The 21,823-nt window shown below is 40.2% G+C and overlaps 1 protein-coding gene across 3 annotated transcripts in view; it reads right to left on the reverse strand.

The window, feature by feature from the left end:
* Atrnl1 (attractin like 1) overlaps positions 1–21,823 on the reverse strand; it is a 516,957-nt gene that overhangs the window by 430,347 nt on the left and 64,787 nt on the right. For all 3 annotated transcript variants that reach the window (XM_021151617.3, XM_085834192.1, XM_085834193.1), the window contains exons 11-15: positions 17,501–17,585; positions 14,301–14,509; positions 13,229–13,347; positions 7,032–7,164; positions 2,153–2,334 (exon numbers count right to left, since the gene is read on the reverse strand). In XM_021151617.3, coding sequence (XP_021007276.1) covers positions 2,153–2,334; positions 7,032–7,164; positions 13,229–13,347; positions 14,301–14,509; positions 17,501–17,585 — 728 coding nt within the window. The remainder of the gene's footprint in view (positions 1–2,152; positions 2,335–7,031; positions 7,165–13,228; positions 13,348–14,300; positions 14,510–17,500; positions 17,586–21,823) is intronic.

Consider the following 21,823-nt stretch of genomic DNA (forward strand, 5'->3'; position numbering starts at 1 on the left):
ACAAGTAGAACAAAACCACACAACTATTCTGAATAGTCTCACTATCATTCAAACCCAGCAAAAAATCAAAATCAAAATCGGTTCTGTATGTATACAATTTATCATAATTATTATTTAAAGGCAAAAATATATCCTAAATCCAAGTCCCAGTGTTCAATTAGATTATGGACATCTCCTTTTTAACACGTGATAATTTATAATCACTAAGCTACTTAACAGTCACTACGATGGAAAGCTGTTTCAAAGCATCATTCCTTTTAATTCTTTTATGTATTATATCAGAATAGAGAAAAATGTCACTATATCTCAGTCTATAATGGTCTTGCAAACTTTATATGCCCCAGTACAGGGGAACGCCAGGGCCAAGAAGTGGGAGTGGGTAGGTAGGGGAGCAGGGTTGGGGGAGGGTATAGGGGACTTTCGGGATAGCATTTGAAATGTAAATGAAGAAAATATCTAATTAAAAATTGGGGAAAAAAAGGAACATAAAGTATTTATCATGGTATTCGTGTTGTTCAAATGGTCCTAGGGAGGTTAAGTTCACCTTTAAATCTGTGTGTAAATGTACGGGGTTTCACACCGTGAATACTCAACAGATAGTTCTTAGATAATATTAAAATATCTTATGACTTTTCACATTGACAATAAATATCATATTGTCAAAGGAATATAGTACAGAGAACGATTAATCAATAACATTGAATAAACAAAAGTCTTAGAGTAGAATATTTATCTTATACCGTAGTATAGTAGAGTAGAGTAGAGTATATAGTAGTAGTTATTTTATACTATCTGGACTAATGCTGAGACAGAGCTGGTGTCAACAGTGCTTCCGATCACAAAATCACACGTTGCTTCACATAATAAGCATCATGTATTTTACACATTTATTCTGAGATATTAAAAAGCTACCTTTTTAAAAAATCGGACTTTATAATAACATTAGTCATATAATCAATCCAGCCCAGATATCTCAGATTAATGATGTGCTCAAGTCACAGCAACTCTCCCTGTGCTCCCTCGCCGTCTATGGCAAGGAAAAGCCATTTAAAATGAAATATTACTCCCTAACTCATCATGATAAGAATCTGAAAGAAAAGGAAGAGAAACAAAAATGAAGGCCGTGATAAAACATTTAAAGTAACTATTACTCAGTAAATGAGCCAGACAGGCCGTTGAAACGAAAGATAAATTACTATATTATGAAAATTTACTGCCGCACACCATAAATCATTGTAACATTTCATTAGCCATTTCCGATAAGTAAATGATCATTTGACCCAAGATATCTCTTTAAAGTGCATGAGTTTGTCGATCCTCATTGGCCACAGAAGGGTTATCTTAAGCCTGCGCAATGGCAATGCCTTGGAATTATAATTCACTTTATATAGAGATATGCGCAACGAAGTGTCACCTTCAACAAGTTCCAACTGTGGACTCCTGCAAGAAGTTGTTTCGAGAGAGACAGAACATGGTTTACATGGTGTGACTCAGCCAATCAGAGTGTGCCATCCACTCCTTATAGGCAACAATAGCAGGCCATAGAAATAAGGAGCTACAAGAATTCTTAGAATACAGAACTCAAGTCACAAGATGTGTGCTTATTTTGTAACAGCCAAAAATAACTCATGTTACACACAGGACAGCTAACAGAGCTTTCATGACAAATTGTAGTGTCTTCAAAACATGAAAACGTGAGTGTGCAGATGACAGAACATCAATAGCACTGATTTTCTCGTCCTGAGTGGTAACTGTCAGGGACACACATGCAAACAAGAAGCCCTTAGCGTCACAAAGAGTAACATCTCATTGGCATGCTCCATACGTTTACAATAAACGTCTAAGCATAAAAACCAAAAGGTCTCCCCACCAGCTACCACACAGCCCTCACACTGGAAGCTCCTAAATCAAACACTGGCTGGCTGGCTGAGAGCAGCGCCTCTTTCTCTGTCTGAGAACAGAGCTCCTTGCATCTCTGAGTTCTCATACACAGTAGGCTACCAAGCGCACTAATGGTTATTTATACATGTGTAATAAGTATTTTTTCCATCCTTCAGAGAAACGTTTACTTTAAAAGACTAAAAGAATAAACCATTTCTCCAGATGATGGATCACCATGTATGTCCATCTCGTGCAGAGTTCCAAGGCTTACCTGCTGTGTGAACTTCTGTATTTCATCCAACACAAACTCCACCTCCTTGGACGTGGTCAGGGAGGCGAGATTTCCACTGAGGTTATAGCAATAAAGTTTGGCATTATCATAGCTTTCTCGACTGGAATTGATTCGAAGACAAGCGTCCCCAACATGATTCCAGCCTTCTCCACAAAGGTGAGCTAGGGAAGAGAAAAGAATTGCATCTTACTTTTACGTCACAAAAAAAGTTTATTTCTCTTTCAACTTCAAAATAATACATGTGACCATTGTGTTCATTTAAATCTGTTAAACAGAACTTTTCATTTTCTCAACATGCTAAACAAGGATTAGGACATAGTTCGGTGAAGAACAAAAAGAAAATCCCCATTCTTTGCTAAAGTCATTTTGCTTGTTTCATCAAAATGGTCTTTCTACTGAGCACCCGGGGTTAGGAGAACTCACTATGTAGGCCAGGCTGATCTTGAACTCATAGATATCCGCCTGCCTTTGTCTCCCTAGTTCATTAGAGGCATGCACTACCATGCCTGACCTTTACTGCGTCCTTAAACAACATAAACTCTGGTTCTCCAATACCTGTTACCTGCCTCAGCTCCAAAGATTTCCATGTTATCTAGTCATCAGCACATGAACTTTCCAAAAAAACCCTCACGACTGTATTTATCCTAATTATATTACAAAAGATCACTTTATGTTACTACTGAAAACAATTTTTAAGTTTATACTTTGATCACACTCTTTCCCTCCCACAAGTCCTTCCAGATCCTCTCTGCTTACACAATGCCAAGTTCTTTCTCAAAAAAACAAAAAAGCAAAAAAAACAAACAAACAAACAAACAAAAACCCAATATAACAACAAATGTTCTTTAAAAAAATTTTAAAATAAATAAATAAATAAAACAACCACCCAAGGGTGGAAACCACCAAATTGTAGCCAACACACATACACACACAGACATATACACACAAACATACACACATATACACACAAATACACTACACATACACACAAATACACACACATACACACACACACATATACACACACATACATACACACACACACACACACATATACACACAAACATACACACACATATACACACAAATACACACACACACACATACACACACATACATACACACACACACACACATATACACACAAACATACACACACATATACACACAAACATACACACACATATACACACAAATACACACACACACACACATACACACACACACACACACACACACAAACGTTGATCAACCACTCCTGAACATGAGGTCTCTTCCATAGTGGTGATATACCCAATGTCTCCATTGGAGAAAGCTGATCTTTCCTCTAACAGCAGGTATAACTGACCTGTGCCCAGTTGTTAACCTTTACCCAAGTGGCTAGGTTTTCATTCATTCATTCATTCATTCCATTCCATTCATTTTTATATAACACCATAAAATGTAAAAGAAAATAAAAACTATCACATCAAAGTTGGACAACGAGACAAACCAGCAGAAAGGAAAGAGCAGGCATCAGAATCCCCACTCATTCACACACTCCAAAATGCCAACAACAACAACAACAACAACACCCACGAAACTGGAAAACATAATGTAAGTGCAGAAGACTTAATATCAGACTGCTTCATGCCCGGCCTATAACCCCAGTATTGAGAAGCAGAGACAGGGCGTTTGCAGTTCAAGGTCAGCCTGTACTACAGAGTGAGGTCCAAGACAGGGTTAGCTAAAGAGTATGACTCTGGGCTGGAGAGATGGCTCAGTGGGTAAGAGCACCCGACTGCTCTTCCGAAGGTCCAGAGTTCAAATCCCAGCAACCACATGGTGGCTCACAACCATCCACAACAAGATCTGGCGCCCTCTTCTGGAGTGTCTGAAGACAGCTACAGTGTACTTATATATAATAAATAAATAAATCTTTAAAAAAAAAAGAAAAGAGTATGACTCTATCAAAAATTAAAGTGAGGAGGAAGAGGAGGGGGAGGAGGAGGAACGGAAGGAGGAGGCAGAGGAGCAGCGAGAGGAAAGCAAATGTGCCCCTCATAAAGAATCAAGAGCCACTGTCACCTGCACAACACAGTAATTGCTTAGACCTTGCTATCTGTTGGCCTCACAAGCAGGAACCATTTGAATTACAGAGTTGTGTTAACCTTTCCTCCTCGCTCCCTCATCCCCCCTTCCCTCCTCCCCAGGGTCTGTCTCCTATGCATCATCCCCCATCCTGTTAAGGTCTTACTATTTAGCTCAACCTGTACACCATGAACGTCATAAAATTTTTTAATTGGAAAAAGATTACAACCACTGCATTCTGAGCATGGCGTCTCCTCTCCCTGATTTCTCCCAGAGTCTCCACATCTGAGACTGTCTCCTGCCGCCTGTGGCCGTGCGCTTTCCTGCTGTTATGGACTGAAATTCTCTGGGACCGTAAGACAGAACGAATCCTTTCTCCCTTGTGCTGCTAGGGGTCATGGTATCTCAGCAGCAGACAAGTGTCTAAGGCAGGTGCTTTTTGCTTAGAAAAAATTCACATGGCCCTAGGTGTATAGAGATGGAGCACAAATCTATAATGAAATGTTTACTGATAATAAATCAAAAGAAATTTTATTTTTAAAAATATTTTGATATATAATTTTACTGTTTATCAAAGGCAAACACAAATATCCATACCAATGAGCCAGGTATTTGATTATTTTTACATAGAGAATTAAATCTTGACTGAATATTTGATATTTTTAGCATCTTCCACAGTTCTCACCTTTTGACTTTTGATCTTATAATCGTCCTTGCTGAGAACACCACTTCTCCTAATTGTGCAGTATAATGTGGCAGAAGTGTACTTAGACAATTCAGAAATTGTTATAAACTCTGCTCTAATATCAAAGTTAAGCTAAAGTGGTTTATGAAGCCAGCAACTCAAGTAGTAGCTTTCCAGTGAAGCATTCAAACACGATCCAACCACAAGAAATGCTAATTTAAAACTCACGGGCTGAGAAATTATAATGGCTAAATATTAAAAACACTGTAATTAAATCATTGTTTCTGTAAGAACCAAAAATCTTTGTACAAGTACAAAGTAAACAAGACCAAAGTAAATAAGGTTGGGCAGGCTAAAGAAGTTGGCAGCAGATCAAGTTAAAAGCCTTCTTCTCAGAGACAGGACAAATTTGGGGTCAAAGGTTTTGTGGCTAGGTTGGTGTCCTTTTCTTTCTACTGAGGGTCCTGCCTAGGTACAGGAAGTGGACACTTCAGGTCCCACATCCCCACTGCTAGGAGTCCCAGCTAACGTCACCCCCACAGACTCCTGGCGGCCTCCCACATCCCAGGTCAAGAAATGCAGGGAAGATGGAGCAGAGACTGAGGGAATAGACAATTAATAACCTGCCCAACTTGAGACCCATCTCGGGCAAGCGCCAATCTCTGACACTATTAGTGATGCTCTGCTATGCTTGCAGACAGGAGCCTAGCATAACTGCCCTCTGAGAGGCTCCACCCAGCAGCCGACTGAAACAGTTACAGAGACTCAGAGCCAAACACTGGTTGGAGCTCGGAGAGTCTCATGGAAGATTTGGGGGAAGGATCGAGGAACCTGGAGCAGAGTCACCATGGAGATCAGTGTAACAGCTCCTCAAAGGGCTAGAAGGATCTACCCAATGATCCAGCTGCACCTGTCTTGGTAATTAACTCAAAGACCTGCACTTCTTGCTCTAGAACTACGGAGTCATCCTTGTTCGCTGCTGCTCAGTCCCAGTGTCCACACAGTAGAAACAGCTGAGAGGCTCACCAACCAATGAAGGGGTAATGAAAATGTGTATACTTAACACTGTGGAATAGTAGTCAGCTTGTTAAGAAAAGCTAAAGTCACAACTAAATGTTGGAAGCTGGACACAATCCTTTCGAATAAGGTAAGCCAGCTCAGAAAGACAAGCACTGCCTGTTTCCCCCATTTGCGGATGGAACTCGGAGTCTTTAGATGGGTGTGTTTCTTCTGGCATTCCCATAGAGGGCAGTAGTGACCAAGGAAGCCTGAAGAAGGGTTTCCAATGAAGGGGAGGCAGAGATGGGTTTAAAGAGGACAATGGAGCAGGAAGGGTTTAAGGCTGGAAGGGTGTGCAGTAGAGTAGAGGAGAGAGTATGGAGAGGGATAAGTAACGCTAAAACCTTCCAAAAGTCATATGGAAATCTACTACCACAGAAGCTTACACACACACACACACACACACACACACACAGAAACACACACACATGTAACATGGATCTACCCTATAAGAGGAGAAACACTGTTCCTACTATGAACCAGAGGATAACAAATAAAAAGCCGAGTGTCAGAAATGGTTACTTTTTTGAAGTTGTTAGCCAGCTAGGTTGCACAGACCCTGGACAGCATAGGCTATTGCCATTGCCTGTCCGTATGCCACAGAACTTGACAGCAAGGTCCTACTGCTGAAGACAGCACATTCTCAAGGCCAATCCTGAGGAACTCATCCCTACCGTTAGCGTTCCTCACTCACAGGTCCAGTATGTGCTGGGCACACAGGAGGAAAGTCACGGGTTATACCAGAGTGACAACAGGGACAGGCCACCAGGTGGTCACAGACATCACAGCGATAACCAATCATTTCCTCGCTGGACCTGTGTCCCGGCCACACAAGATGAAACCCACACATGGCACCATTACTGGCCCAAGAACAAGTCATGGACCCCAGACAGGTCTTCTAGAGGAAAACCTCCTCCTGTTGCTTTGCTAAATGGACACTTATTAATCCAACTCCGATCGTCTCTTGCTATACCCGCAGACGATGATACAATCACATCAGTATGTAGAGTACAAAACCCATATATCAAATCAGGAAACACTTACCTGGCAAAGCCTGACATTCCTGCTGCCGCTGATCCCACTGGCAATTCAAGTTGAGTGAACAGCTTTTACAGCTTGTGAGTTTGTTACAAATCTGCTCATTTCTTATATGACATTTAGTGTAGTTCCTGACAGACTAAAAAAAAAAAAAAAATTGAGAGATAAAACATGTTATTTTCAACAACTGGACCACAAGGATTCTTCGACATCACAAGAGTTTAAAACCCCTGTGGAACTTTAAAATGTACTTTTATCTCCAAACCCAATTCTATCGAATCAAAACTTCTCTTAATCATCCCATCACTTGTTGAATTAAATTTAGCTTGAATTGACTGCCCTGCATAGTAAACTGCAATGCAACTGAGTAGGTAAGAAACAGATCATGATGAGAACATGCATTAACAGACATTGTCCGAGGCAGCCGGAGAAATCCAGTTTATCATCAGAGCATGCTAACGGTAAGACCATGTTTGTGGAAGGCCAATGCCACTGTGACCCAGTAAGCTGTTTCTGACCCTGTCACTTGGATTCTCGTTACTATTCTTACAGGCTGGTTGTTTGCCTTTTATGGCTTTTGTTGGACTCGGGGCAGTAAGGGAGGAGTGTGGGAAGCCACATGTGCCGTTGCAGAGTGGCACAGGCTTCGGCTGGCCACCACGCATACATAGGCAGGAAAGTTTTTTGCCAAGATGAGGTTTTGAGAACTAACCAAAATTGACCAATCAGATGAGAGAGAAATTGACCAATCAGATGAGAGAGAAGTTAACCAATCAGATGAGAGAAAAGTTAACCAATCAGAAGAGAGAGAAGTTAACCAATCAGATGAGAGAGAAAGTAACCAATCAGATGTAGGCATGCAAATGAGGTGGTAAGCATCAACCAAGCACAACCAATCCGGGTATGAGACACGCCTCTCCTAGGCCTATATAAAGCAGCACCAGTGCTGGGCTCAGGGTCTTTTTGCCTCTACAATCAAGCTCTCCCAATAAACGTGTGCAGAAGGATCCTGTTGCAGCGTTGTTGTTCTTGCTGGTCGAGTGGGACGCGCACAAGAGAGGAGTCCTCAGGCTCTAGTGTTTCAAGGTGCTGTCCAACTCATGAGTTGTTTGGTTGTTGTTGTTGTTTTGTTTTTTGTTTTGTTTTTGTTTTTTTTCCTTAAATAAACGTTACTGAGTTTTGTTCGTCTACATTTTTTTTTCATTTAAGATGGTAAACTTATTGCTCCTAGAACCGTAGTAAGTGCATAAAATTGGAGACTGACTGAGAAAATTAAGTAATTTGAAATTTGAAACCAATGAAAACTTTTTAGTGAATCTGAAGACTAACTTCTCATTAAGCATAGGCATGAGATCATTCTAGTCCCAATAAAGCTATCATGAAGATGAAGTTGAAATAAGTAGTAAAATAGATTCAAATCTATTAAAATATGAAAAGAAAAATTATTTTCAGAATACTTCAAACTGATAATGGGTTTAACTACTTGATGTGTCTGTGCTATTCTTTCTTCATGAAGGCTACAAAGAAAACTGTAATGTCACATATTTTTCAATCTTACTACATCATAAAACCATATTTCAACTAATTCTGGCAATGAAAAGTTACCGGCTGAGGATAAATATAAAAAGGCTGTATAGTTACCCTTGTATCATATCTAGCATACACCTAAGGTTCAGCTACTTCACAAGCTAGGGCTTGAGACGTTCAGAGACTAAATGCCTATATCAGAAAAATCCTGGAAGGAACCTAATTATACAATTTGAGCAACACACCAAGCCTGTTAGTGTTTATAAAGAGAATTGCTTATATCTGACTTAAGCTTTATGGTCTGTATTTATGCTGTAGTTTTTAATCATAGACAGTGGTAATTTTATAAAATGGTAATTTCTGTGAAGTAGCTGAACCTAGGTGTATGCTGGATATAGAACTCACACATATATGCCCCTCCCACACATATGCATATACAGACAAAGAAATTAACCCTTTTGTCTTGGAAATGACTATAATTTATCCCAAGTAATCATTTATTTGTGCTGACTGCTTTTGTGTTAACACAAGCTGGCATCATGTCTATGTTGTGGTCAGAGGACAAGCCCAGGTTCTGCTCTTGCTCTCTACCCAGTTTGAGGCAGTCTCTTTGTTGTTCAGGGTTGTATACAGCAGAGCAGACAGCCCAGCATGCTTCCAGGAAGTCTCCTGTCTGGCATCCACTCTGACCCTCACAGCCCTAAGATTAAAGTTGCATGCCATCTTGCTGGCTTTGCATGAGTTCTTGGGATTCAGTGAAGGTCCTCACACTTACCCACTAAGCCGTCTCCTTAGCCAAATATTAATTTCTCTGGAGAATATTACATTCACCACATGATAACAGATAAAATGTACCCACATAAAGTTTAACTTGCTCATCCTGAAAAAATAAAGAACCCCAGACACATTTTTGTAAATTTCAGCTATGAGTTACTCAACCGCCACATCTCCTTAGGGAACAGGTAGACTAGCTCAATGTCGGGTTTTCTTATTCAAAGTATATTTTTTTTCATATAGTGCATAAATTCTCACATTATTCTACATGATTGTTAGAGTAGGATTTAAAGCACTTGCCAACCAACTAAAAAGAAATAAATTTGCTTTACTTATTGAATCCATAAATCTGTGAAAATGACAAGAGAAAGACTGAGGGTGTTAAAAGGCCACTTTGTGCAAACCCTCAGAACAGCAGTCACATCACAGCCAACAGCTGATAAGACTGCTGCTTCCCATCAATGGCTCCCTCATTGATGAGCATAACAAAGGAGAGGAGATTCTATGGTAATCACATACAGCACCCAGGAGTCAGGGTGGGACACTGCGGAACACTGCTCTGAACCACACGAGCATTGTTCACCTGATGGGCCAGAGGCACAACAGTAACCAGGCCGTGAGGAGTAGCCATAACTACTCCAACCATCGATCTATTTAGTCATAAATTCAAAATGTAAATCCATGAAAAGCAAACAGATTTCTGACCCATTAGAGCGCAAATATGCAACTTGCAATAAATACAGCTGAATAATGAAATAGGATATCCCTGCACATAATCGGACTGAATTCCCGTGGAACTTTAGGTGTCCATTAGCATTCGCTTTGGCTTAATCACCAGACCAATGAAACTGCCCAAAAAGTACATTACAGCAGGGTTGTAAATTATGGGAGACCCATCTGCTCACTCCTGCGATGGCATCCAAGCCATTCCTGGCGGACACACCATCAAAAATGAAACAAAAGCAAAAGGATGGATTCTAACATGAATGCTTGAGAACAATTTAACTAACTTAATTTTTCAGATGCAAGTATAACTAACAAAACATGTACATGTGCACAGACTTAAGCATCTTCTATGTCTTCAGACTGTTTGTAACCCCAAGATTCACATACTGGTGACAAGTCCCCAAGGTGAGATGTGGGAGAGGACGCTGAGGTGCAATGCAGTCTCAGTGGTGGAGATTTAATGTACAGGAGGCTGCACTGTAACCAAAACCCACGAAAAGAAATGCTCTGTGAACCAGAACTTGGGTCTTCTGAGCTGTCAATGCTCAGAACTTCAGGTCCCCAGTCTTGAAAACGTTGGCAAATAAATCCTTGTTTCTTATAAATCATACAGTTTGTGTTGCTTCATTGTGGCAACTAGAGCAGATTAAAATAATGTCCAAACAAGAACTAATTCAAAGTTACCAAAGGGTTAAAATGAAAATTTTCTTGAAATTTTTAAGAAATGGTTTTCTACATATTGATTATGTGATAGCGAATCACATGTGTCAATTTGGCTAGGACAGCAGGCACACAGTCTGGCGTGGCTGTGAAGCTGTCCATTTGAGGGTAGCATTCCCATGAACTGAGTGATGTGCATTCCCCAATGTGGACGGACAATATCCTGTTCACTGACAGACGCACAACACCGAGTAGGAGAGAGTAAGTAGGAGAGTAAGAATCACTGTCTGACTCAGGCTCAGCTGAGAGGTGCTGGCAGCTCACAGGCCACTCTACTTCTGGAATTTTATCACACTTTCTGATGTGTTCAGTTTGCACTCGATAGACACATCAAGGAGACTTTTCAAATCACGTGAACAAGCCCTTAAAACCGTGAGTGTGTCCCTTTAAAGAACGCTAACCATAACGCCAAGCCTTTCCGTTGTATCTTAGTTTGCCTAATTTTTATTGCCAATAAAATAATTACCCTTCTCTGAGTAGCACATATCTAAAAAATGTAACTTAAAATTTCAAAGTCTAAACAATGTTAAAACTCAGGCCTTTAGTATATCTTGTCACTTATTTATATAACTGAAAATTATATACTAACAAAATATTGTAAGAGCAAAGGGTTCAATGTACTGAGCCAATAACTAAATTCACCTCCATGTTTTACTATTTTATAAGACTCCCATAACTTTAATATGCTCAAGTATCATTAGTTATTAAAGAAAATTTTAACATGCTATAAGATAAATAAATGTCCACTCTTTCAAACCATAAACACTAATTTTAGATTTCTTCAATCATTTTGGTTTGTCTAAAGTAATAGTCCAACGATACTGATATCTTATGTCGGAAAATCACTGGTTGTGGGAAGGCTGTGGTTGGTGGAAGGCTGCTGTGTGTACTAGTGGTTGTGGGAAGGCTGTGGTTGGTGGAAGGCGGCTGTGTGTACTAGTGGTTGTGGGAAGGCTGTGGTTGGTGGAAGGCTGCTGTGTGTACTAGTGGTTCTGGGAAGGCTGTGGTTGGTGGAAGGCTGCTGTGTGTACTAGTGGTTCTGGGAAGGCTGTGGTTGGTGGAAGGCTGCTGTGTGTACTAGTGGTTATGGGAAGGCTGTGGTTGGTGGAAGGCTGCTGTGTGTACTAGTGGTTATGGGAAGGCTGTGGTTGGTGGAAGGCTGCTGTGTGTACTAGTGGTTATGGGAAGGCTGTGGTTGGTGGAAGGCTGCTGTGTGTACTAGTGGTTGTGGAAAGGCTGTGGTTGGTGGAAGGCTGCTGTGTGTACTAGTGGTTATGGGAAGGCTGTGGTTGGAGGAAGGCTGCTGTGTGTACTAGTGGTTGTGGAAAGGCTGTGGTTGGTGGAAGGCTGCTGTGTGTACTAGTGGTTATGGGAAGGCTGTGGTTGGTGGAAGGCTGCTGTGTGTACTAGTGGTTATGGGAAGGCTGTTCCACACACTGAGTGCTTAGCTTATGCATACTAAATGTGAATAGGAGCCCCACAGTTGCGATAATCAAAGTTGTTGCTAAAGGTCAGCTGCAGAACAAAATCGCCTTCAGTCGGGCGAAGGCGATCTAAAGATAGAGAAGGAAGAACTGGGGTTATCAACGCTGTGGTAAGATGTAAAATTAAGTGTGCAAACCACAGGCCGACAGGAGCACTGCTGACAGGAATCCCTGAGGTAATCTTGGTATCTAACTACATAACCCACATAGGTCCCATCAGGGCCATAAAGATCATTGAAAGACAGCACTAACGATAAAGATACTACTCAGACTGAAACCTGTCAGCCTCATTCATGAAATACATGAAAGATTACAAGTTACAAGACAGAATACAGACAGGCACTTCTACCCAACAAAGCTGCATACTAGCTAACTGCAGCGTGCGGAGATGTGACTGATTCCTGTTGAGACAGGCTCTCTCTCTCTCTCTCTATATATATATATATAGATAGATAGATAGATAGATATAGATATAGATATAGATATCTATAGATATATAGATATAGATAGATATAGATATAGATATCTATAGGTATATAGATATATAGATAGATAGATATATGCCTGGCTTTCCTGGAACTTACTACGTAGGCCAGCAGTCCCTGAACAGAGACTTACATGCCTCTGCATCATTGCTAGAATTAAAGGCATGTGCCACCATGCTCGGACAGATCCCAACACATGTTCAGTGTCTATGAAGTCTCCACTTTGCACACAGTATTTGGATGGTTAAGCGAGCGATGCGAGCAGCACGCCCATGACGTCATCCTTTGCGCACAGTAATTGGACGGTAAGCAAGCCATACAAGCAGCATGCCTGTGACGTCACCCTTTTCCGTACAGTAACGAGACAGTAAGGGCGACGTGAGCAGCATGCCCGTGACGTCATCCTCTGCGCACAGTAATTGGACCATAAGCAAGCACGATGCGAGCAGCATGCCAGTGACGTCACCACCCACCCTTACATACGAACCGTGCTGCAGTTGCTGCTGGCTGAGATGCATTTCTTGTCGTCACACCACTGGCACCCGTTCGTGTTGGCTGTGCAGCTGGCACAGTCAGCATATCTGTAACATCTGTCATCGGTAGCAGCTGCAACACCCATGGGAGAGAAACACACAGCCGGCTCACATGAAAACGTCATGATTCTGAATTCACACGCATAGTTACCTACTTAAGGATCACTAGCTAGCACGTCTCTTACCCACAAAAGAAAATATCGGCAGCAATATAAGTATTAAGCTAACTTTGTACTTCCAGGACACATTTTTAAGTTTATTCATTTAGAACAAGGAGCTTACCAATAGTATACATCCAAATAAAATACAATAATAAATAGTTGAAATTTATGACTCTAGAGATATTTAGAGAGACAATGTAACACAGAGGGGCAAAACCTGAAAATGTTTATTAGTTACAGCAGCAAAATCTATCAAAGCCTTCACCCAGCTGAACTCCGTAACTGTCCCACAAATTGTAACTATAAATACTGACTGATAATCTCTCCTAACTCTAATTATCCATTCAACACATCATAATAGAATATGGCACGCCCAAGAAAAGCTTCACAGATCGGCAATGGACGTGGGGAGTATTGAGCTTAGGACTGCCAACTGTTAACCCTGCTGTGTGATATTTTTATTTGTAAATTCATTATGATGGGATAATTTTTGTTCCAAAATTGAAAAATCAATGCTATAAATGTGGTTTTGCAGCAATTCTAGATGAAACGGCAAATGTAAACTATATTACTTCTTTTGTCTCTTTAAAGTAAACAATATTTCTGAGAAATTATGCATTTAAAAATTATTTAACATGCACTATAAAATAATTAATGTTATGCATAAAATATTCCCATACACATTACAAAACTAAAACTGGAAGCATCAAAAATAAATAAATAACTGCTGTCTAGTTCAAGTATCAGACTTCATAACTAGAATATTTTTAATTTCTAAAATAAGGAACCTCATATCAGCGAAATCAATCTACTTTTAAATAAACAGAGAAGTTTAAAAATCAGACTGGAAGGGAAAGCATCTCACCCGTTTTGGGAGGGCACTTGGCTCTGAGGATATTATTTGTACTCCCAGACTCCCAAGATTCACAGTGATTCTTATTCCAAACACATTTTATCCCTGGACCAGCGTTTCTGCACAGTTCTTCATCTCGGAAAGCTTTGCAATTTGGGGGTTTATACACAAGGATATCATTAAGGAGTACACTAGAAAATCCACCAAATATATACATTGACCTATGAAAAAATGAGAGACAGTATACCTTAGCAAAGCAGGACTGAGTGGCCTGGTGAATTAGTGTGAAGAATAAAGAGAATTAACATTTAAATGTTTGTGTTTGTGCCCAACTTTTCTTTGAAATCTTATTTCTTCTAACATACAGCATGATGTAAAAAGCCCAGATTAACTATTTTAAGATTTTTCTTGAGAATTTTTCAGATAAAATCTGAAATATAGTATGTCTTATGGAAACATTAAATTTCCAGACATGTTTATTACTAATGGAAAAAAAAAGAAACAAGAATGTTACATTCCTTTTATCAGAAAATGTACTACCATCCTATAAAGGAAACAATTTTTTAAGAAATACATTACAATCATAATATAGTAATATTTAATTATGGTAATAGATAAATGTTAAGGTACACTTTAGAATAGCTGTCTAGATTTACTTTTTTTTTTTTCAATACGTGTTTGGGAATTTTGTTTGGTGATGTTTGTTTTGTTTTGATGTACTGTGTTTGGCAAAGGTCTCTAAATGTATCCTTGGCCAGGCTGGAACTTGTACCCCTTCCAAGCCTTGAACTCACGATCCTTCTGTTTCAGGGACAGAGTGTGGGGTGGAAGGCATCACGATTTGAGCCTGGAATTGCCACTCAGTGCTGACATAGAATTCAGATCATTCCTTCTTGTAAAGAAGAGATCGAGGAAAGTCATGGTAAAACTTCCACACCCAGGTCTGTAACACAGTCCTCACAATCCTAAAGTGTCTAGCACTATCAGTGACAATTCTAGCACCCCCTCAAAGCCACACAAACTGGTCCAAAATGCTTCAAGAATACTTTTTATAGTAAAAAATAAAATCAAAATCAAACCCTATTTCCCACAATGAAGCCAGAGGTGGGGAGGAAGGGGATTCAGAGAAATCTCATCCGTTGCGATTTTTAAGTTATAAAGTTTTGTTGTGAATAACAATTCGTTGTATGGCTACAGTAGGAAATAACTGAGAGGAGGTAATAATAGGCCTATAAAAACAACAGTCTGAATTGATCATTTCAAGCACCCCCTTCTGGGGGGAGCAGGCCCAACACCTCGCCTGGGTAGCACAGTAGAGCTGACCCTGGTGGTAAAGGGCACAGGTGAGCTGGCCTTGAGGTTTGAGCATGAAAATGGCAGCCCTGCCTCTTGTCTGTTGAGTGGTGGTGTGAGATCTCCTCCCCTCTCTTCTCCCCTCACCACCTGCAATGGTCAGGTGGGCTGATCCCACCAGGATCATGAGAGCAGGAGAGCTGCTCCTGCCCCTTACCTGCTGCAGCACTCAGAGGCCCTGCCCCTCACCTGGGCAGCACTGTAAGGCTGACCTTGATGGCAGGGTTGGGGAAGGGGGTCACAGATGAGGCAACCCCAAGGGTATGAGCATGAGAGAGCTGGCCCTGCAACTTGTCTGCCATGCTGTGACATCAGCAACAGCGAGATGCCCTCCCTTCCCCTCACTCCTTGCCACCTACAGCTGTCCCTGCCCCTCACCTGCTGCAGCGCTTGGGAGAGAAAGCCCTGCCTGGGCAGTACAGTAGAGCTGGCCATGGACGTGGGAATTTTGGGTGAGCCAGCCCCAAAGGCATGAAATGGGAGAGCTGGCTCTACCCTGTGCTGACAGCAGCATTGGCAATGGTGTGGGTACAGGACACCCAGTGGTGGACCAGCTCAGATTCCTCCCAGACCCAGATCCAGGGCTTTGGATTGTCCCACCCTAATATCTAGCCCATCTATTAATTGCTGGAGTGCACGAAGGGGCAGGTCCTATAGATTCATGACTCAGGGCAACACAGGATATTCTAGAAGAGTCCCATTGAGGTTCCAGTATTGATAGTGTAGCAGAAGCCAGAGGCCTCATACTAGAACAAGGAGTCACTGCAATGAACATTTGCAATCACACAAGTATGGGCAGAGAGCATACTGTGGGACACTGTGACACACTACAGATTCCACGAGATTTTTTTTTCTCTGTTGTGGGGGAGGTTGCAAAAGTTGAGGGCAGGTACAAGGGGCGGGGAGATGAGTGGGATTGGGGTACATGGTGTGAGATTCACAAAGAGCCAATAAAAACTTTTTAAAAATCAAAAAAACTGGAGTTCTGGAATTTGGGTTTCTTTTAAATATACAGAATTATAAAAATATGCTTTCATGTTAGTCCCAGGTGTGGGGATGTGGGGCTGCATCAGAGTGTCTGCAGCGGCTGACTATGATTTCCCTTGTGCTCTAGCAGAGGCGTCGTTTTGCCAGCTGCAGAGAGTTTCTGAGACTGTGCGATATTTGGAATTCTACAAACTTTTCAAAGGGTTTAAATGTTAGGGTCCTGAGAGGCAGGGGGTTGGACATGAATTCAACTGTAGCATGGATTACATACTTCCAGTACAGCTGGACTACAGAATGAGACCTTGTAGGAGGCAGAGGCAGGCGGATTTCTGAGTTCGAGGCCAGCCTGGTCTATAAAGTGAGTTCCAGGACAGAGAAAGCCTGTCTTTAAAAAAAAAAAAAAAACAGAATGAGACCTTGTATCAAAAACAAACAAAACAAAAATATAAACTAAAGAGACTGCAATTTAATCCTATACTCCAATTTTCAAAAGACACACAAGTATTAAAGTGTAGGGAGGTCAATAATCTACCGACATCAATTCACATGTGTAATTAATGGCCGGACTACACTGGGAATCTGATTTTCCGTTTCTTTGTGTGTAGAATAGGGAGTACAGAAGTCTTCATTTCTTCCCCAGGTCTTTTCAGAGACTCATTAAGAAAAAACAAAGAAGACACAGAGACCCCACTAGGAAGCTTCGGTCTTAGCTCAGCACCTTAATCATGGAGGATATGGATGACAAACTGTAATGTATTCAAGAAGAAGGTATAAAATTCAGGGTCAATGATCGTCAACAATAAGTGTCCAAAGAAGTTTAGCTGTGGGAAGCTGCAAGCACATATGTTCTAAGATGACTATTAAGTCCCTACCCATTGATGACGACTGCAGAATGCCCAAATCGGTTGACATCTCTATGGAGATTTGGTTTAGGCAATGTCTTCCATTCATCACAAGCTAGAAAAAAAAAAGAAAGAAAAGCTGTAAGAAATGCAAATGAAATAATAGAAAATAATCACTGATGAAATTAGAGACAATACTTAAAATCAGAAAAAAAAAGATTAATTCCCCATTATCTGCAACTTAGTATATCATTAATCAACTACCATAAGTCTTCAAATAAAATCAACTCATTAAATTCTCACTAATAACTTGAAATATATGAGAATTAACAAAAGAGTGAATGAAATTGTATCTTTTGTGTTTGGAGAGAATTCCACTGACTTATCTTTACTGAATACATCAGAATTCATATAGTAAAACCCATGCATGTCACTACTGGGCACACCTATAAACGCTATCAATTATCACCTGCATATAGAAGTGAGTGGGACACATGATATCCACTGACAGAGTGTCCAAAGGAGACCATGAGATAATATTTAAATGGCCTTAATGATAAAATGTTTCAAAAAATTTGCTTTTATTTAATGTTGGAAGAAATACTTCAGTTGCACAAAAGCCTTGATTTAAAAACTTTTTAAACAACAAAAGTAATTCAGTGATATAAAGACTATGGAGAGGAAATGGTTAAAGACAAACTATACTATACTTGAGAAGGAGACGGGGAGGAACACAGCAGCTTAGAGGGAGGAGGAAGAATGATGCAAATTCAATTTTCATAAACAAAATTCTCACAGAAATGAAAAGAGAAGAAAATTTATCACCTCAGTACAATATTAAAACTAGCACACATAAACACTGTCGTTAAGAGTTCAAGTGACTTGGTGTCCAGCACCTGGGGACAGGCTTAGGACATTTTATTGCCTTTCAATTTCCTAAGCATGCTGTGTCAAAAGAGGCGCAGGTGTTTAGTTTAATTGTATTAAGGTTTTGAAAATATTATTTTATTAACCTTAGAAATCTACAAAAATAGTAAGTACATAGAGCTAATTATAAAGGTTAAAATTATAATAAATTACATATTTTCTTACCCATAAAATTGTGCCTATAACACAAACAGTAAAGAGTTTTTAACTCAATATTCATACTAAATGATCAAAGGGTTTATAAAAACCAAAGTCATAGTTAATAAACTGAAGCTCGGATATGAAAGTAATCAAATGCATCCCAACTTGTATTTCCCAAAGAATATTCCAAGAACACAAACAGAACCAAAAAACAAAATAGAGCCGGGCGTGGTGGCGCACGCCTTTAATCCCAGCACTCGGGAGGCAGAGGCAGGCGGATTTCTGAGTTCGAGGCCAGCCTGGTCTACAAAGTGAGTTCCAGGACAGCCAGAGCTATACAGAGAAACCCTGTCTCGAAAAACCAAAAAAAAAAAAAAAAAAAAAAAACAAAATAGAGTAATCTTTAGTCTGTAAAATAGAGTAATCTTTAGTCTGTAAAGCTCTTAAGTTGACCAGAAGAACTGTCTTATGTGTTATAGTTAATTTAAGAAATGTGCAGTGTGTATTACCAATATAAAATTGCCTTCAAAGTGATGTTTGCCTACATAACTTAAAATTTTTTACAAAAATTCAGTGAGGTTACTACAGAACCGTCTTGTGTTATGAATGAAGAATCAGACCTACTGAAGGTAAGCAGCAAGCTTAAGATTGGTTACAAACCTTTTCTCTTTCTGTTATTTGGTTCATGTGTATTTGAAACTTCCTGTTAGAAGGATTTTGAGACATCATTATTTTCTTGGGAGTGGGGCGACCTACACATGGTTCAAGGTCTCAATAAGAAAATTAATGGAATGTTAGAGTCAGCCAAAGTGTTCAGGTATTTAGATGTCAATCATCCATCTAACTCAAATACATATAATTTATATTGCTAACTATTTATAAACTGTGTATTGATAATGTTACATTGTTTTGATACATGCTAATAGGACCAGAATGTTAAGAATAATTAATGCAACGGAGACCTTATTAAGATAGCTATACTCCAAAAAAATATAAAATAAAATATGCAAAAATTCAGGCTTTCCATATTGTTAAACTATAAAAGGGACCAATGGCCAAGAACAATATGCCACCTTATTAAAATGTAAAAGAAAAGAAACAATTATTGCGCTGCCCCCACACCAGATTTCTAAGTTCTGATGGCAGCATATCCAACATTCAGGAATAGTATGCCAGGCTGTGCTTCTGGTAAGGGTGTGAGCTCTGACTCAATGACTGAGCAAGAAAGCAGATCTGCTAAGAACCACTCAGCACTGCAAACAAGCAGCATTTCAGCTATCATGTGACCCAGCAGTCACTCCAGTGACTGGTGGTATCACTGTTGAAGAGAGTAGGCTGTGGGATTTGTAACAGGCTCATGTCAGAAGCCCAATAGAGGCTGGATCCTCAGGTGCACAGCTCATGTGCACAACTCATGTGTGCAGCCATGCCTTCAGCAGTGGAAACTTATCACACTTAATCCTTGCTACCCTGCAGACAGCACAGGCCACAGATTACCAAATGACCATAAAGACAGAACCTCCCATCATGAGTTGACAGCAACATCAATAAGATAAAATGGAAAATAAAATGATCAAGACCACAGGGACCAAGTACCCCGCATAAACAGGTAGCTCTGACCTCACTCAGCATGGCTACACCACCACCCCTCTGCACCTTACAGCTGTAAGTGTATTGTGAGTCCAGATAAAAAGAAGAGAAAAATGCAAATATGTGCCAGCTTGACAAATATTTAAGTACAAATTGAATGTATTAATAATCAACGTTTAATTTCAGATCATTTATTTGATTAATATCATTTGCTTACATGTGGTCTCCTCAGATTCTTATACTGTTAAGTCTATTATATTATTATTCTCTTTGGCTGCAATCTAAAAGTATATTTTCTGCCAAGAAGAAAATAAACTTCTAGAATAGCCCAGTTGGTATCTCTTCATAATCAGTTTAAGCCTAGACAATTTGAAATAAATTTTACACAGAATTGACACCTTTAAGTTGAGAGAAACACATTCCACAGCAACATAATAAAGAGTAAAAAAACATTCTTCAGAACACATTTTTAAACACTCTGCTGCAAGGCATTTAGTGTACAAACCAAACACTAAATACACAGAAAATCAAAAGTTAAAGTTACTGGTCTTAAACTCAAATGTTAACATCCTGCGCCATCAGAGCTATTTGTGTGTGTGTGTGTGTGTGTGTGTGTGTGAGAGAGAGAGAGAGAGAGAGAGAGAGAGAGAGAGTTATATACTTATTTGAAGAACTTTAGGCAATAATATTAATTTAATTTACTGATTATGTAGAAAATAAGCCAGGTAAGAACTCATTTGTTGACTAATTTTGCTACAAATTCCCATGGTTTCAATGAAAATATGCATCTGTAATTCTGTTAGTACTCTAAACTACTCAAAATATTTAATATTCCTGGGGCTGGAGAGATGCTTAGCTGTTAAGAGTACGGCCTGCTCTTCTAAAGGGACCTAGTTCGATTCCCAGCATCCACATGGCAGCTCACAGCTGTCTGTAACTCCCACTCCAGGGCATCCAAACACCCTCTTCTTGCCTCTGCAGGCACCAGACACACAGAGGTACACTACCATACATGCAGGCAAAACACTCATACACAAAATAAGTGTCACAGTTGTTTTGAGTGTTGTGCTTTATGTCAGTTTTAAGAGTGAAATGATTTCACGTGTCTTAACAACAAATGATATTCCCTGTTGGCTTCCTTCAGTGGTCCTCATATAAAAAATTACATGCATAATTAATCATAATTTTATTTCTAGAATAAATCCTATATTGTGCTATTTTGAAATAGCACTAGATTCTGTTTGTCAGTGCTCTGTGTGAGATGAGTGTCTTCATGACTGCTTCCCCCCACCCCCCAAATCCTCCAGGGTTTGCAAAAACTCCTCTCCGTGCATGCTTTCTTTAGAATATTTACGTTGTAATTTTCATATTTAAAACACTCTCTGGTGAGGAATAGTGGCTCATACTAGCCTCTAACACTAGCACCTGGGGCCTGTGACAAAATCACTCTGGTAGGAGCAGACTGTGTTGCAGACAGCGCAAAGGACAGCCTGCGCAACAAGAATTCACACAGGAGAACCTGTGTAACAAGAGTGTACAACACAGTCTAAACTATAAATGAGAACTTTCTTAAAGGAAGAGAGGGGGGAAGGGGGAGAGGGAGGAGAGAGGGGAGGAGAAGAGGGAGGGGAAAGGGAGAGGGGAGGGGGTGGGGGAGAGGAGGGGGTAGGGAGAGGGGAGGGGGAGAGTGAGAGC

This window comes from Mus caroli, unplaced genomic scaffold (genome assembly GCF_978045245.1).
Source record: "Mus caroli unplaced genomic scaffold, Mus_caroli_1 scaffold_20, whole genome shotgun sequence".
NCBI classification, from domain to species: Eukaryota; Metazoa; Chordata; class Mammalia; order Rodentia; family Muridae; genus Mus; species Mus caroli.